Source organism: Athene noctua, chromosome 1 (assembly GCF_965140245.1).
Source record: "Athene noctua chromosome 1, bAthNoc1.hap1.1, whole genome shotgun sequence".
In the NCBI taxonomy this organism is placed as follows: Eukaryota; Metazoa; Chordata; class Aves; order Strigiformes; family Strigidae; genus Athene; species Athene noctua.
The window spans coordinates 17,685,252-17,703,597 of NC_134037.1; the positions used below are offsets into that span (position 1 = coordinate 17,685,252).

The 18,346-nt window shown below is 35.8% G+C and overlaps 1 protein-coding gene across 3 annotated transcripts in view; it reads left to right on the forward strand.

Moving 5' to 3' along the window:
* NOL10 (nucleolar protein 10) overlaps positions 1-18,346 on the forward strand; it is a 51,878-nt gene that overhangs the window by 24,743 nt on the left and 8,789 nt on the right. For all 3 annotated transcript variants that reach the window (XM_074895642.1, XM_074895644.1, XM_074895643.1), the window contains 6 exons: positions 12,528-12,654; positions 14,240-14,319; positions 14,485-14,583; positions 15,221-15,307; positions 17,032-17,205; positions 17,583-17,830. In XM_074895642.1, coding sequence (XP_074751743.1) covers positions 12,528-12,654; positions 14,240-14,319; positions 14,485-14,583; positions 15,221-15,307; positions 17,032-17,205; positions 17,583-17,830 — 815 coding nt within the window. The remainder of the gene's footprint in view (positions 1-12,527; positions 12,655-14,239; positions 14,320-14,484; positions 14,584-15,220; positions 15,308-17,031; positions 17,206-17,582; positions 17,831-18,346) is intronic.

An 18,346-nucleotide genomic window follows, 5' to 3' on the forward strand; every position in this document is an offset into this window, starting at 1 on the left:
TGCAGGAGAAGAGATGCACAGAAGAAGTCAGAGTCTTGCAGAGCCAGAAGTACGTATATATGTGGATGGGTGCAGACAGACCCAGCATCCTCTGTCCTTGATTGAAGTTGGCCAGACAGTGTAGGGCTCTGCCCAGCCCAATATACCCTGCCTCTCAGTAGGTTTTATTAGTGTGGGCACAGTGCTGTGCTAACACAGCTACATGACTTGTGAACTAGAGCTGGCTTGTGTCCGGCCAGCTTGGAGTACGGTTTGACTGAGCTCATGTCTGACTGAATTATCTGTGTACATGTGCCCATTCTCTCCACTGTTAATGCCAAAGCTAAATTTCCATTGCAAAACGAAAAAATGACTGTCTCTTGAACTTCAGGATTATAAAAGAGTTGACAACAGATATGATAATATTGTCTGTAAATGAAATGGCATGCATCAGCTTTTCCTGCAGAATTTTCAACAAGATAGGTATGACATTTGAGACTAGGAATGTCTGAGAGAACTATGCATTTCTTAAAAAAAAAAAAAAATCACTGCAGTTGTTTCTTTTGTATGCAAAGCTGTTAGTAGAGGGAAAAGAAGGTGATTTCTGGTTTACTAGAAAGGACAGGCAGGTTTGCTTTTAAATGGCAAGAATATTCCTTATGCAGGTACACAGTGCAGAGAGTGAGCAAAAGCCAAATTGAATCTGACCGTTAAAATGAAATGTTTGTTTTACATAGGTAACATCTTGAGTGGCTTAGCTTAGAGACTTTGTTTTTGTTTTATTTTGTTGGGCTTTAATGAGGGTAAGTGCCTCTGACTAGAATTGGGCTTTTTGCCAATAGTTTAATAGTTAACTTGCAGTTTATGCAAACATTTGGAACCTACTTCTTGCCAGCTGGCTTCCTGGTAAATTACTTTGATGTGTGCCTCGGGAAGGTTGAAATGAAAGTTGTGTGTGCCTTGGGATACTTTTCAGACTATTGACTCAGAAATGTAAGTTGAGTCAATAGTGCAACCAGGTCCTGGCCAAAGAAGTGAAGAGAGGAAGAAGAAGCTTCACTGACACATGGTGGTCCACTGGCCTGGGATCTAAGATGAGCTGGATTCTCTTAAGTTTAATTGAGGCTGTCAGCTTCCGTGACATACAATGTTTTCTTTTCAGGTTGTACAGAAAACCCCCTATTAGCTCCTGAATGCTCTCGGTGGAAAGCAAGGGGCATAGGTGTTATTTATTCTGTGTTTACTACTGGTTTTATGAACATGTCTGATCCTAGCACAGACATTTCAAATCAGTCCTGTCTCCTTTATTGGACTGAAACTTTGGGCTACATATACATACTGAAACTGAAACTTGCTCTATTCATTAGGCTGTTAAAAGAAGAGAGCAATTAAGCATGTAATTAATTGAGTGTAATATTCTGTGTTCTTTATTTTATTTTTTTTTACTTTCCTGCAGTCTTGGCAGAAATCTCCCTTTTGAGGCTAGAAGCAATGTACTTTTGGTGTAGAGAAGATATTAAGCTCTTTTAAAAAAAATAAATCCTGGAGCGTCTCTGGCTTCTTTTCAGGTGGTTTTGGAAAATCATTTGATATCCTAGCATTCTCCTACTTTAGGGTTGTTGGAGTTAAAAACTGGAGATATTTCAATGGCAAGTATTTCTTGCCTTCTCAATGATACAGTTTCTCCAAGAATATCTTTATAATGGGTCTAGTTTCTAATACAATACTCACTTTGTATATGTGGAGCTCTTTATTGCTAGAAATATTTATGAATTTTGTCCTCTTCAAATTGGGCAGCTTTTCAACTAAACCAGCCATTGCTGGTACTTCATTCCTTCTATACATTCTATTTTTAATTATTTGATTTCTTCTTTTTTTAGGTCCTCTACTTGCCTGGTTTAATTACTCTTTATCACCATCTTTTTGTTTTGAATACCTCAAAAATGCTCATTCTTTAATTTTTTTTTTTCCTTAGATTTAGAAAAAGTTTTAGAAAAACTGTAGAAAAAGCTAGTTTTTCCTTAGTAGTTAATTCTGAAATAACATAATCACAGATTAAGGCACCAAATTCTACTAGCTTGTATGTTTTCATTTAATATACTGGATATTTGATGAAACAAATCTGCAAAGGGAATTTGTACTGAAAAAAATACAAGTGAAGGCAGGGTTTTTAATGCCTTAGTTCACCCCCTTTATTTCTTTCTTGATGCTAGTTTGGAACAGTTTCTGGATTGTAAATTAAAGATGAACATGCTTTGGTTTGACTGTAGGCTTCCAGGTTAGCTTCTTCTAAACTTACTTCTGACTGAATTGACCAAAGACTTGTGTTCAGTTCACTCACAGACTCACTAGTTCTGTATGAGGGGTTATGATCATCAGATATCTATACTTACAGTCTGTCATTTTTCACTTTGAAAGATGTGGGAGATATCTTGTGTGGCACTCTGCACACTCACCTCTACAGTCATAGTCTTTCAGAACAATTTTATCACTCTAAGACTTACTTTCTCATCTTTTCATTATTTTAGGATCTACTAATTGTCTTTTTTTTTTTTTTTCTCTTGGGTCTTTATATGGTGGGGATACAATTGGAGAAAAACACCTACGCACACCTTGCACTTTGCGTCCTTAAGACCAATGTTCTGTATAGTCAGCTGCTGTTCAAATGGTTTATGGGTGCTGTTAAGAGTTACAGCAAGATCTTCTGAACTGATTTTTGGCTTCTGCATGGGAAGAGCTATGAAACAAATGATGCAATTGTTTTTATATTTGTGGCTGGCATTTTGACATTAATAGATTAGGACTGGAGTGTGAGTTTTTGATTCTTTTAGGAAGTTTTCATGTCTTCTGATTGGCAGTATTAGGTCATTCTGGATTAATGCTGCCTCAGCTGTCATCTTGAAGATTGTATGATGACACTGTATTTTTTAGAAGACAGTTGTTCATCTTCAATACAGCTCTTACCTAAGAAGTTTTAGGTAAAGTGGAAAGCAACCATGAAACTGAATTGTGCTAAGAGATTTTTTTTTCTGTCCTGAAACAATATATAGTGTAGAAAAATGTTTCATTCACTGGGAAAAAATGTTGTAAAATAAAAATACAGTACTTATGATATAGAATGGGACATGTTGGTCTTAAGCTTAGTTTGCTCATTTTGAGAACTGTGAAATGACTGGAAAGCAGTGTTGTTACAAAGTAGCATATTACAGTTGTACTTTGGGGCAAAAGAAGAGACTTTCCATTAATATAAAGCCACTTGGATGCATCTTTGGCCTTTGACATAATTCTGATTTTTGCCATATCAGTCTTTTAGAACTGTGTTTTTCATCCATAACAGTCTAATCCTTTACACAGAAAACTGTGCAAACAATATAAAAAGAACGTCTGGTGAATGATACATTACCTATCTCACAGTATTCACAAGCATAGGAAAAAAGTTGTTTATCTTCACAAACAGAAATGTGAGCTTCCTACTTTTAACCTAAACACTTTCAAACTGAAAAATAACATGCTGGGCTTATTCCCAACAAAGGATATCCTCCATTTCCCATGCACTGGCTGAAAGACACTGTACCACTTATCACACATACATAGAAGGAAAACACCAACGTGTGATAATCAGGAAACAATTTCTGATCTTCCTGTAAAACTTGTTTTAGATGTTTTTCGGTGCTGCTGATGTAGTAGTTCAACATGTATAGATTATGAAGGTGTATGAACCCTGCTTATTGCTGTTGTGGATGATAGTATGATAGGCAGCACTTCATTATTTTTTTAATAGATTGCAGCATGGTGTCTTAAGACTGTATTTCCTTACAGTTTACATCATGCCCTTCATAGAGCAAATGAGAAAACTCTTAAAAGCAGAAGTTTTACTGAATTATACCAGGTGATTGCTCTGACAGTTGAGAGACTCACGTGGTTCTTAGTGTTATGACTGTTTCTTAAGCAATTGGTAGTATGGGACCCTCTGTTCTTGAGTTCCTATTTTAAGAAAACAGGTTTTGAGTGAGGAGTGTGCTACCCTTTTTAAGTGGTAGAAAATTTAAGCCTTGAGTATCTGAAAGATAATTTGTTTATTTCTCAAGTTGCACTTGTTCCTTTCTTCAGGCCATGTATTCTTCACCTGGTTTCTGAAAATTTAGAGGTTCAGTTGCTCAGCTTCAGTCAGGGAAGAGAGAAGCAGTCAGATAATGAAAATATGTAATTGCTGAAAGGAAGTTTTGTACAATACTATGGTCTATCAACATGTAATAAGAATTAGTGTCGTTTTCAGCTTTTGGGTCTGAAAAGACAAAGCATGTGAGAATTTTCTCTATGTGATAATTTCAGCTAAGTATTCCATTATGTTTGAAAGCAGAGGCAAGTGACTTTCGTGGCTTATCTGTTCTGCGCTCAGTAATGGACAAAATAAGTTGTGAGTTATGACTATTTTATACAAAAATATTAACAAAGTTGTGAGGATTTAAGATTTCTATCATACAAACCTGTAAGAGAAATAAAACCATCAAATATATAAAAGCATTCAGATATATATTTGAAAGATGTTTCCTACTTAAAGAAAATTTTTCATAAGTTATATAAAATTTCTTCTTTTTAGCTTTATGCCCTGTAAAGAGTAGGTTGGTTTATGCTGAGGTTATCTTCATTATCAGTCTGGAGGAGTTGCACGTTCTCAACAGGTAGTTGCCTTTCCTTCCCTTTGTGTTGTCTCGCAGTAGTTGTATAAACTCACAGAGCAGTTTTCCTCCCAGGTTTGCAAAGAGCAATTAAGCTGCCATGGTAGGGAGTTACTATAAGCTCACGTTTGTAGATTTCCAGTAGTATGTCATTTATGTAAGGTAGATGTACAGCTGGATTTGTCATTACCTTTATATCTGTAGCATCCCTCAAATTTCCCTAAAATGCAGCTCATGATCTGAACTCCAATAGAGTAAGGGTTTTTTTCATTACTGTAAAGATATTTATACTGTAACATTCCTTGGCATCTGGCTTGTACTGTGAGAGCCCTGTTGTTCCCGACCACTTAATAGCACAAGAGGCAAGCCCCCACAAAATGTGACCGTTGGGAATTTTCCTGTCCCATTGGACACAGAGAGAAGGGAACTTGCCATGATTTTGCATTTCTGGCTTTTCCCAGTTCTTCTTACTTGTTAATTTAGATTGCAATCAGAGGCTATTATGTACATACTAAAATCAATCACGTTACTCTCCCCTCTATTAGTAGTGAAAGTTTTGTCCATTGATGTCTCCCACTTGCCATTCATTGCAGGGGAGAACAGGCTTTTTGGAACTTTTTAATTCATTTCAAGGTGATATGGGAAAGTGCTTGAAGCAGATCACGCTTGTAACACATACTTTGAGAAGCCACTCTTTTCTTACCTCTTGAGCTTCATTTGATTAGTTGACTTTATGTGAAAGTAGTGGGTTCTTGTACTTCAAGTTTCTATCTATTTTTCTGACCTCAAATTGTCTCAGCTCCAATTGTCTATAAAGACCTGAAACATGCAGGGAGTCTCATAAATAAAAAGATTCATAGCAAGAGTGACGAGTGTTTATCTTTTATGTATGCCAGCATGTCAGAACATGTTAGGGACATTGATGAAAGCATCAGGCTTCTTACTCTGAATGCCACAGCTGGTAAGTTACATATGACATGAGAACTGTCCCTTTTTCTTCCTGTCTTGTGAAGAAGAGAACTATTTTGCTCATCTTATTTACAATTTTAAGGAGTAACTTTTTTTGCTGAAAAATTATTTGCTGTTCATATCTCAGAGGAATATCTTCTCAATGTTTTATAATGATTATTTCCCTCCTATCTTTTTTTCCCCAATGTTATGAGCAATAGGACCATTGCCTCATTCGAAAGATGGTATGATGGCTTTGCCAAGAAGACAGTCACAGTGAGAGCAGATCTGTGACTGATTAACTGACTGTAATACCTGTCAGATCAGAGAATATGAGATTTAAAAAAAAAACCAAACCCACCACTGTAAAGCCAAACTGCTTAGGATTAGAAAAATAAGTACTTACTATCTGATAACTACCATGGCAGAAAGATTTAGTATCTCATTCCTAGATGTATGCAAGTTCCTGCAGCAGTTTTTGTTTAACACTGGGAAGATCTTAAAAGCAATGTTTCTTTTAACATGCTCTCTAAGGAGTAAAACCTCCAAATTGTTGATTTGGCAGCTACTGTAGCATAGTGAAAGGTAGGAAAACCAACCTCTCTGATTAATGAATCTGCCAAAAATGTCTGGATGTGCTGGAGTTAGGATGAGAGAAAGAGCCAATTAGTTGTATAGTTCAGTGAAATTTATGAGTGTGTGGGCTTAAAACCAAATGCAATGCTGTTGTCAGTAGTGTGCTGAAAAGGAAAAATGTGCTTTTCAGCCTCTTGGTCAAGCTACTTGATGGCTGTAAAAGTGTCAAATCTATACCATATAATGCACAGTGAATGAAAGCATGAAATCATGAAAAATGAAACTATGTGGGAGATTTGTTTGGAGTTTATTCCCAAAAGCCATTTAATTTAGAGACTTAAAGAATTTTATTCAGTACATTAAATGGAATTACTCATGAGACTAACAGGGCACAATTGGAGTCGATTGTAGAGCCTTCATAGGGAGAAAGTAGATTAGAAAGGAATGACAGAATGAAATTCAAAATCTCAAATTGTTTGGAGTATGTTGGTTGCTAAGGGGAATATTGTATATGGAAACGTAGTAGATAAAAACATAACAAGGTAGCATGGTCCCAGAGCTCCTTTCCAACACAAGCTAATCTCCTGGGCTCTCTGAAGCTCTTGGGCATGACTGTGACCGAAGCCCAAAAGCATAGAAACAAAAATGGAGAGCTTCAGTTTTTCGTGTCTACAAGCCAGAAATAATCCATCTGATTTTTGAGAGTTACCAATTGCAATTGATGTAACCTTGACTGTTAATGAGGTACAACAAGGTGTTCTTTCTTCTCTTGCCTTTTCAATGCATATAGATGGAAACTTTTCAAAGTTATTACATATTGAGATCTCTGTAATTCTTAAAATTAGAGAACAAAACATTGAAAACAGTACTCTTAAAATGAATAGTAATTAATTACTCATGTAATTGCATTAATTAAACTTGGCTATGCAATTAGGGAGCTAATTATGTTTAAAATGCAATTGCACATTTCAATCACTGCCCACACCCTGGGGATCACCCATTTTTTTCTTCTCCCTCATTAGACCTTCTGTAATCTCCTCCTGTTAAATGGCGTGATTGAAGCTGAGAATATGCATGCATAGAGGTGCATTTGCTTTTTCCAGTAAAATGTGTCCTGTCAAAAGTTTAAAGTGCTATTTAAAAAAAACCCACCAAAATTAAGACTTTATTATTATAGAAAAGAATCTCTCTTTGTTAAAGTGCCTTAAGTTTGGGTTGTTTTATTTTTTAAATGGGAACAGAGGAATGGAGGAGCTTCCTTGGATCAAGGAGTCCTGTCCCATGTTATCACAGGCAATCAGATATCTTTTCCATAAATATGTCAGATTTAATCTGAAAATTAGTTGTTTCTTTATCATTATCTCCATTAAAAGGCTGTTCAAGAGTCACGTTCCTTTGATGCTTAGCTAATGTTTCCAATTTATAGTGTCGTTGTGATAGCTTTGCATGTTATTCTTCTGCAGGCATTACTGTTTCAGAAATTATTTTAGCAGCCTTTCACTGTACTTGCTACAGTTTGCATTCATGTATCCTGAACGTTATTGCCTGGAGTTATACAAGATGTCTCCACTGAGTCATTATTCCTATCCTATACTAATACAGTGGCCTTATAGGAGTATTTTATTGTCTTGTTGGTACATTTATTGTCAGTTGGTATCATTCTTTCCTATTCTGTTCTTTGCAGCTGATAGTGATTTGCTATACATCTCATTCAATTTGTAGCATCTTCATTTTCAAGGTAAATTTTTTTACCTGAGAGATTTTGACCCTTCTTGTGTGACAGTTTGTCATCGGCAGATTTTATTGGCATGTTCCTACAATATGAGGCAGTCATTACTGAAAATATTTGATAGTCCTTGGAGCTTCACTTGTAACCTAATTTCAGTGCAGTAACACCTCTTTCAGCATAAACTGTTTCTCATTAGCCAATTCCTATCTTGGCTTACAGTTACTAAAATTCTTGTCTTGGTAATATTACACAATCCACTGTATCCAGAGCTCTGTTGAAGGCCGTAAAAATATGCTAATTTTTATTGTAATTGACATTATTCAAGTAGTATGGCAGTGAATGATATAACTAGTACATTTTTGCTACCTCTTAAAGGTCTTACAGCTTAACTTAAAATCCATAGAAGGTACCACAGCAAACAATTTGAAGGATTTTTAAAAAAGGTTTTACTTGTAAAATATGTTATGAAAGAACAGTGGTATGATGTATTTTCATACTTACTTGTCATTAACTGTGTTACTATGGTATGGCATGGTATGGCATTACAATGTTAATTTTTGTGAAGCTGTGAAGTTTCTGTGAAACTGCGTGGTTTTGTACAGCCACAGCAGCTAATAATTCTGCTTTCCAAATCCTCTGGAAGTGTTTTATTGAATGATGTCCACATACATTAAGTTAGTCTTCTAGAGGCAGTTCAGGCAGTGTAAACTTTGGAAACTCTTGTCAATTATTTTCAAATCTGACCTATGTTGTCTGTGAACATTCTGCATATTTTTGATTGCTAAAATGCATCAATGAGGGTTGGGAGGAGTTTCTGTTGGTTGAGTCTTAATATGTTTTGACATCTTATTTACAGCTGAAGAGTTTATCACTGCCCTGTATCAAATCTTCCAGGGACTTACTATTTAACATCCTGAAAAACAGATTTTGGAACCTGATTTGAATAAAAGAACAACTGTTCAGTCGTGTAGAATGGGTCCCTGAAACCATCAGATACTTGACAATACTTGTTTATATGTGCATTCAAAGTAATTTAATTTAAATCTCATGACATCTGACTCTGGAAGCTCCTACACATTCTGGGCTTCTTTTAAATTGTTGAACATGCTTAATACTAGTTAGGATTAGACCCAGTTTTTCTGTGGCTCTAAGGGTTCTGTGAATATGTCTGTCAAATTGTTGAGTGGCATTTAAAAGTATACAAGTGCTGTCTGGTGTTCTAGATTGAAGATAAGGAACATCTGTTGTGGGTTGGGAATAACACCTACTCTGTCCTAGGATTCTTTAATTTCAGAGGAATTACATACTGATGACAGGATGATATTTTCTACAGCAGTGTCCAGGAATTAGGCATGGCCACAAGCACAGGGCATTTTAGAGGTGTACCACGTAAGGTTTGTGGTGCTACAAGGCTATTAAGTTAAATATCTTGTAAAATAGAATACAAAGAACTGTGTTTTTTTGAAGTTACTTTACAATATTTAAAAAGTATTTTTCTGTCAACATTTATCTCTTCTTCAACAGTTTAACACTGCCCAGGAAAGTGGTGGAGTCCCCATCCCTGGAGGTGTTGTAAGAGTTGGGTTGACACAGAGCTTAGAGATACGGTGTAGTTGAGAACAGTCAGTGTTAGGTTAATGGTTGGACTGGATGGTCTTCAAGGTGTTTTCCAACCTTGAAGATTCTGTGATTCTGTTTGGCCTTGCACTTTTTATCTCCTCTCATTTGCATGCTAGATTACTCATCATATTTTGTGTTTTCTGTGTCTAAAGTTTAAAAAAAAGAGACATTCTGAAGTGTACTAACAAGAATTTGTTATTAGGTGCTAGTGCTGGGTGGCACGAGCTCTGAGGAGTCCTGCGGGGTCCCGCCTGTGCTGCTGGGCACCTGCTGTATGGAAACCTGTGAACTAGGGGGGACAGACAGGTTTCATTTATCTGCCTCATCCTTGGTGGCCAGGTGCAGACCAGTCCTCTGTTGCGTTTTCACCTGGGCACAGGAGTGGTAGAGCCTGATATTTCAGAGTGTACTCAGCACCATCCTGAGATGTCTGTTGATTGACAGTGGATGACAGAGGAGCACTAAACTCTGCTGTTAAAATGAAGTGGCAATTAAATTCTGTGAAGAATTGCTATTCCAAGAGAAGGACATTCCTTGTTTATGTTTTTGTCATTGTGGCTGGTATTGTTTGTCTTTTCAATTTTTAGATTTCTTCTTAAGCTTTAAAAAATGTTGCATTATAGAATACAAAGCAAAGCTCCTAAGGTGTCTTAGAATAGGTGGGCAAGTGGTTTCAGTAGAGTGGAAGAGTGGGAAGTAAGGCAATAAAACATACACAGACATCTCTGTAGGGTTTTCCTTTTTGTCAGTTTACATGTGAAATTTAAATAATGGTTGGACTTCCTATTTTTTCCTGGTATTCTGCCACTGCTTTATCTCATTTCCCCGCCTTGTTTTCTATGATCTGATAGTCCTGCTCCCTCCACAGATTGTAATGAATAATCAGGTCTTTTGGCTTTATGTGTTTCATGGCACAGATTACGTGCCATGAAAAGTTTTACTCTCAGTGTCAGGTTTTGAGTACAGGGATACTTGAAAAAGTGAGTGGAGCTACAGCTGAAGAGTAGATGAACTGTTTCTGCTTATTTGTGAGACTTTTGCTTTAGTTATTTGTTCAAAAATTTACACCAGTCAGAATCCCATCTGGGGATTACCATAACTGGTTGGAGTGGCCTGAGTTCTCATGAGTAACATGTGGTTTGTAGGGCTTGAGCAGATAGTGTCACAGACATGGAAGTGATGAAAAAGGTTTATTGAAGTGATAGAGATCTTTACATGATGTTTCAGCAAGGTGAAATAAAGGGGAACTTTCTGTTTAATGGGAATGGATGTGAGTCAAGGATTCCCTATTCTCATTTCTAATAATCTTCAGCAGAGGAACTTGTACTTAAATTTTATTACAAGAAAAGTTTTGTTTAGTTAGTAAGCAACATTTTTTATAAGAAGGACAAACAGTTTCATCCAAAACAAAGCTATAGGTAAACTTTAGAGAAGATTCCTTCACCCCAGTCATGCTTTGATGGTCTGGTAATGAAGGACAGATAACTGATTTCTTGCATGGCATGAAAGTTGGTGGTACATTTAATGTATCTAGACTGCTTTCTTATAGATATAAAAAATTGGTGGTCAGATTTGAAGGGGGTTTAGGGAAAATAACTGAAAAAATTGAAATGTGGATGGAGACAGAAGCTTCTGCAGTGTTGGCAAGAAATCAATCTGAATGTTATATAGTGTTTAAGCTGAGTATTACTGGAGTAGACAAGGGTTTTGGTTAATTCATTAAGTAGGTAAAGTCTTTCCTGTTAGTGACATCTTAGGTCTTTCCTTGGAAGTCCTTACTAATCGGAATCAAATATGCAGCACTGTAAAAAAAAAAAAAAAAGTGGAATTTTTCATTTGGCATGTTATGGTTCTCACCTAGGGCTGAAATCTTATGAAGATAAATTATACTTGATACAGAGACGGTAGTGTTCTAGAATACAATATTATTGTATAGAATATTAGTATAATATTATAGTCTAGAATACAATTTTACAATTTTTTGTTTATAGTTGTCTTCAAAAGAAGACTTGAATGACTAGTTACACACTTTTCAAATGAACAGCGTTATCTTATACTGTTACCACACTCAAAACAAACTATACGTATTTTATATATATAAAATCACTTCACTTGTTTTCTTAAAATGTTGTTGAATCACAACCATTCCTATGGTCATGTTGACTGTGAATTTTTAGCAAACAAATCAGAGCATCATTAAAAATCCCACTCTAGGAGTTAACAGGCCACTTTATGTTCTAAAATGTCAGCTGATTTGCTCTAAAGAGAAAAATGTAGTGTTGGGTTTTTCCATTCAGCTAATTCACCTACTAAATAGCACTGGAACAGCTGAGTATGGCTGCATGCATCAGGATAGTGAAGAATTTCAGTCAGAACAGCAGGAGGGAAAAGTGAAGGGAGCCAACTGTTTACTTGAGAAATTGGAGGAAGCTTATACGGAAAAGTACATTCAAATAAATCCTTTGCCTCATGGTGGAAATATGCAAGTTTTTTAATATTTCCCATTATCTTTTCATACAGTCTGTGTTTATCCTTGAATAAAAATACATGAAATATGCCTGTGGTGTTTTAATTAAAATATATACGGCAGAATAGGATTTAACATGATTGTGTAGTGAACCTAATGAGTTCAGGATCCAGTCATGCTTAGTTGCTATCTAGTCCCACTAGTTCATAATTTTATCTATAATGTTTGACTCTGAGCTTTTAATAAATTAATCAGACTAGGACCACTTGAAACAGATAAACTTGAAACCTCTAGATTGTTGGTCTCATATAAATGACCTAAATTAAAATAATGCTTATATAATCTATAGTACTCATTGGTAATACAAGCAATAGGTTTAATTGCGCTCTCTTAACTGCTGTTGCTCTTAAGGTCTGTTTGATTTCAGAGGAATTAATTTGTTACTCCATTACAGCACAGTAGCCAAGAGCTTAACTGTAGGATTTTTCTGTAAGAATATACAGTTTTTAACTTTTTATAATATCCACAGGTTTTAGGACCTGCCCCAAAATGGTGTTCCTTCTTAGACAACTTGACTGAAGAACTGGAAGAGAATCCAGAGAGCACAGTTTATGATGATTACAAATTCGTTACCAGAAAAGACCTTGAAAATTTAGGTAAAACAGTTGAATATCCTTTTTAGCTGACTTCTTTGTTCAGTTTTTGATCATTTACACATGTAAGTTTTGTAATTCCAATGTGACATATGGGGACTGTTAGAAATTCACTGGCAGTAGTTTCCTCCAGTCTTCTTGGTTATTAATGTACCAGACTGATGGCTTTATGTTCTTTGGTTCCCAACCAGTGCAACACTAGATATTTGTGTTTCTCAGATTTTTATCCGAAGAAGATTGATATTTGCTGATTAATATGTCTAGGAATCTGTTGTGTGTGCCTTCAGACAATAGATGGTAAGATATGGGAAGAGAGTTTGGTTTAGTTTTCAAAATATTTTTGAGGTGTTCAAATAGTATGTTGGAACTCACAGCAAAGTCTGCCAAAGGCTACCCTATTTGAATGTAGTGATTTCCAGAAAATACAAATCATTCTGGGGCTAATAGAAACACAGTTTCAGGGAATTGGAATGCTGAAAATTATATAGCAGAGAAGGTAAAAATGCTTCTCTCAAGGTAGTTAGTCCTTTTTCTGTCGGTTACATGTTTTGATTGCAATGTTCTGCTCCAGTTTATTTTACCTCTCAATATGGGAGTTGGGTTTGGCCTGGCAGGAGGCCATAACAAGGAGGAGGTCAACCAAAGCACCTGCATCTTCAGTGTTAAGAGTTCTGGAGTAGATGGTCTGAATGTAACCTGCTGATGCCTATCCCAGTTGTAAGGGAATAAGACAATGTAGCATTACCAACACAGAGACGACTGGGAATACTTATTCTGCTTTAAATTCACTATAACTTAGTCAAATTCTTTTCCCCATAAATGTGAGCTTTCAAATGAAGAAACCGCTTAAGGGATATTTTGTATTTCATATGTCAGGATTCCTTTGTATTACTAACTATTAGCTGGAGTACTCTTATTTTGGAATATGCAGGAAGATCGTTTGCTGGAAACAGTTAAAAATTATTTTGCTTTCTGAGATGCACAGCAGTTTTTTATATTTGGGGTCTGTAGAGGATATTTTACCATAAAAAGCTTTTCATTTTATTAGTCTTGCAATTTTACGAAGAAAAAATCAGAGAACTTTAAAGTATTTTTATTCTTACTTAGGTTAGGGCCTAGGGTGACAGTTTTATGACCTGATGTGGTACTATATTTTTTTAATCATATTGATTCTTCAAGGATAGTGACCCAAGGCAAAACTCTTTAATTAAAAACATCTCTATACCACACTAAGAAGTGATTGTCAAACATCTGTGGACTTCCAAAAAAATTATCTCAAATTTTTCTTTGTAAACTTTTATGGAGCATAACACACGTGGGCATTTTTTAAAAATGCACAGTAACATGTATTATGACAAGAGAAATGGATTTTGTTGCTCTGAAGAAGCTCAAATTCCTTGCTGGCCAAACTTTTTTTTTTTTTTTTTTTTTTTTACTTAGTCTTGATGTAATGGATGTGACTCTTAGATTCATGTGTTGCATTCACAGTGCTTGTTTGTCTTGAATCAGTTAAGTGAAGGGGCTAGCTTGGAATAGGAGTTCTTTATATATGAAAGCTCTTTGAAATCCTCTGTAACTTTCTTCCCAGGCCTTGCCCATCTCATTGGTTCATCATTGCTCAGAGCATATATGCATGGCTTTTTTATGGACATAAGACTTTATCATAAGGTAAATAAGGCTGATCCTTGTCAATTTTTACTCTTAACAATAAAATGTGTGTGTTGGGCTTTTGTTGGTTTTTTTGGTTTGGTTAGTTTGGGGTTTTTTTCTAAATAACTGACCATGTCCTGTATTAATGGTATTTTCATTTTACTTCCTCTTGCTTGTTCAAAGGCAAAAATGATGGCCAACCCCTTTGCCTATGAAGAATACAGAAGAGAGAAAATAAGGCAGAAGATAGAAGAAACACGTGCACAGAGAGTTCAACTAAAGGTAAATCCTGTCAACAATTAGTATACTTCTGGGAAAACTTCATGAAGAGTAACATATTCTTAAGTGTATCTCAGAGATGTAATGAGTTAGTATTTGATTCTGTTTGTAATCAGAGAACCAAAGTAATTTATAGAACTTTTGGAATGGAACCATAAAATTCCCATGCGTGTGATTCCCACAGCTGAGAGAAACTCATACCAAACTGTAAAAGAGCAGCTTTCATCACATTTGCCGCTTGAGCAGATAACTCACTGGTAAAACCTGCAGTTTCTACTTCTCTCATTAAACTAAATTACTTAAGCCATTAAAGCATAATATTATGGAAAGAGATGTTATTGTTATAACTAGGAGCTTTCTAGATTGAATTTGCTCAACATACAAGGAGAAATAATTGCTTTTAAAGTACTAAAGCTGATGCATTACAAGAAAAAAATAATACGGAAGTTCTGCTTAAATTTTCTTCAAGCTCTGTTGCTTTACTAGTACCTAGAAATATTTGGAACCGGTCAAGGAGCTTTTCAGCAAGAGTTATAAGAATGAATAAGAATTCTGTCTTCACCACACTTAGAAATGTAAAGCATGTAGGTGTTTGCATGTGTAAGAGTAATTTACTGATTAATTGCTTTCTTCTCTTTAGAAACTTCCGAAAGTCAATAAAGAGCTTGCACTCAAACTGATTGAAGAAGAAGAGGAGCAACAGGTTACCAGAAAAAGGAAACAGAAGGTGAGCTTTTGTTTTGGAGGCTTCTCTAACTGGGAGCACAGAAATAGTAATGCTTACAGTATTGATTTTTTGTCCTTGGGGTTTTGTTATCTAGCCAAACAGATTCAAAATTCCATTGTTTGTGTTTGTCATAAATAACTTATTCTAGTAAGTGGCTTTAAGGTGGACTTCACTGTAGCTGCAGCACCAAAAAGGCCATGTAGTAACTTAAAATGAGGAAATACTTATTGTAAAGGTGATAGGGGCTTCATAGGTCTCCGGAAGCTAGCTAAATGCAGAATCGATACCAAAGTTGTGCAAAAAAGACATGTTGTTTGCATTTGTTAGTGTTTTGGTGGTGACCGTGACAAGACAGATGTTATCTATAAAATTGAAAATGCAGTTCTCTATCTTTGCGTACACAGTTAACTACATTATATAAAACAGCCAAAATTATTTGCTCTTATGCAACAGGAATTCTTCCTGATGTTGACAATAGTCCATTTTTATCCTAAGTGAAGTTCAAAGGAAAAAAACTAGTTCATGTTTACTATCTAGTGGGAGGGGGATGCTTTCTATAGGCGGCACTTCGTAGGTGCTCATTCTCACAGGAATATAATGTTCATGAAAGGCAGGCATTAGTTTCATGTGACATCTAACGAAATCCTGTGTGTTACAGATAGTAGGAAACATGAACTACTGAAAGAGAAGGTGGTGGTAAAATTTTAATGCAGACCGTCTAAGCCAGTGTTATGATGCAAATATGAGTTCAATAAATGGGGGCTGATTTGTCTAGAAGTACATATAGATTGTGCTATTAAGTGAACTAAAAAGAGTATACATAAAAATGCGTGTTCTGGTTAATTTCCTGAAATGGCATGACAGTCTTATGAAGAGCAATTTTTTTAGGTTTTGGGATTTAATTTTTGGCAACAGTTTCTCTGTTTAAAATTGACACTTGGTTGTTTTCTGTATCTTTTTTTTTTTTCCCCACTACTTAGGTAACAATCAAAATTTAATGCTGGGGTGGGATGAATGTGCTGGTATAAGTTTGGCAATGTTGAAACATCAGCTTTTTATAATAAAAGCTATATATTCAATGATTTTAAAATTATGACAGCAGGTATTCACATAAGCTTAAATTCTAGCTTGAACTGTTTCTAATTCAATGGTAGCATAATTTACTCTGAGTTAGTTTTACTTTGATGTGAATGAAACTGCTTTTTCCATTCTGTATGCTAGGGCAGTGAAGAAAAAGTGTTATAAGATGTATAGAAACACTTACTCTTATGTATTTACAGTAAAACAGTAGTAACATTGCATAAAGACGTTTACCCTGATAATTTGTTGTACATGTTGTAGAATCATCCCCGTCAGGCAGGGTATTTGCCTTGGAGGTACTGCTGATTAGTCAATAGATACCAACACGTCTCCAGACTAGCTGGCTGAATTTATAAGAAACACTATTATTAATATTTTTGAATTAATGTCTTCAAGGTGTCTATAGTGTGCATTAAAAAAACCCTGTCTTGCTTATAGGTAGCTTAAAATGATACTTATTTGATTCTTTTGGAAGTAATAACATATAATAGGCATAAATCTTGATTTTATATGACCTGGAAGGGTAAAGCAACTGGCATTTCACACACTGGTTTTGAGTTTTCTTTAATTAAAAAGGTAGTACTTAGTTTACCAATGTCTGTTTCAGAATTTTATAACTCACTCATGTTTTGCTTCTTTTCCAGAATCTGTCTAGCCTTCTCAAAGATGATCGTTTTAAGGTCATGTTTGAGAATCCAGACTTCCAGGTGGATGAGCAGAGTGAAGAATTTAGGCTTCTTAACCCACTTGTTTCTAAAATAAGTGAGAAAAGAAAGAGGAAACTAAAGATCTTAGAGGAACTGGAAGCACAAGAACAGGTAAAATATTTTCCATTTGGATTAGGAAAAATCCTTTTTTTTTCCTTTGTTTCAAGCATCCAGATTTTTCATCCTAGAAAGAAGGAGAGGGAAGCAATGCAAGAATGTCTTATCAGCTACAGTAATTAAGTGTGATTTATAGTGTTATCCTAGTTTTTAGATGCAAACAATATTGTGTCAACATGAATATAGGTTTGAAAACATAAAATATGTGGGTGGAAAAAATTTTATAATACATTTGCTGTTATGGCTTTTGTTCAAATTTTAGTTGTCTTCAAATATACCTATGTAAAAGCTGTCACGTACTCTAATTGCAGGAATGGTTTGAAAAGAAAATTAGTTGATGATTTCTTATTTTATACTATTTTTGTCTGCAGGAAGAGGAAGAAGAACCAGAAGGAAAAGCAAGTGATGCAGAAAGTTCTGAGAGTTCAGATGATGAAAAAGGCTGGGTCGAAGAGGTCAGGAAACAGCGCAAGCTTCTACGCCAAGAGGAAAAAGTAAAACGGCAGGAAAGGTTCAAGGAGGATCAGCAAACATTACTGAAACCTCAGTTTTTTGAGATTAAAGAAGGAGAGGAATTCAGAAGCTTCAAAGACTCTGCCAAAAAACAAAAATTAATGAAGTAAGACTCATGTTCTTATTTTAATAGCTGGGGGTAGATGATTCTCAAGGACTACAATGCAGGCCAGTGGCATTTTGGAAGCACTTACTAGTAAAGCCACATCTGGCAATTCAGTGATATAACTTAAAGCGACATAGTTGTTGAAAGCTTTGTTTTGTAGTTAAACAAATACGATGTTTAAAGTATGGCGGAGAGACAACACAAATGAGATGAGTAAGAGATTAATATTCTGAGCCGGATTTGGGGATCCATTACCCAGTGTTGGTGAACTGCTGCTCTCACAAGTAACAACACTGATGTCTGTGAGACTGGTTATATTTCTCCAGCAGTGTCAGTATGAGGTTGACAGGCTGGATGTTTTTCATCTGACCCTCGAAAAAAGGATGTAGAATACTAGTCACTATTTTGCGGTTAGGATCAAGGTGGTAAAACAAAAATTGTTTTGTCTCGGTATTTTTATGGCAACCAGAACCTTTCAAAAAAAACTATGCTGTCCCTATATGGTCAGGTCTCATT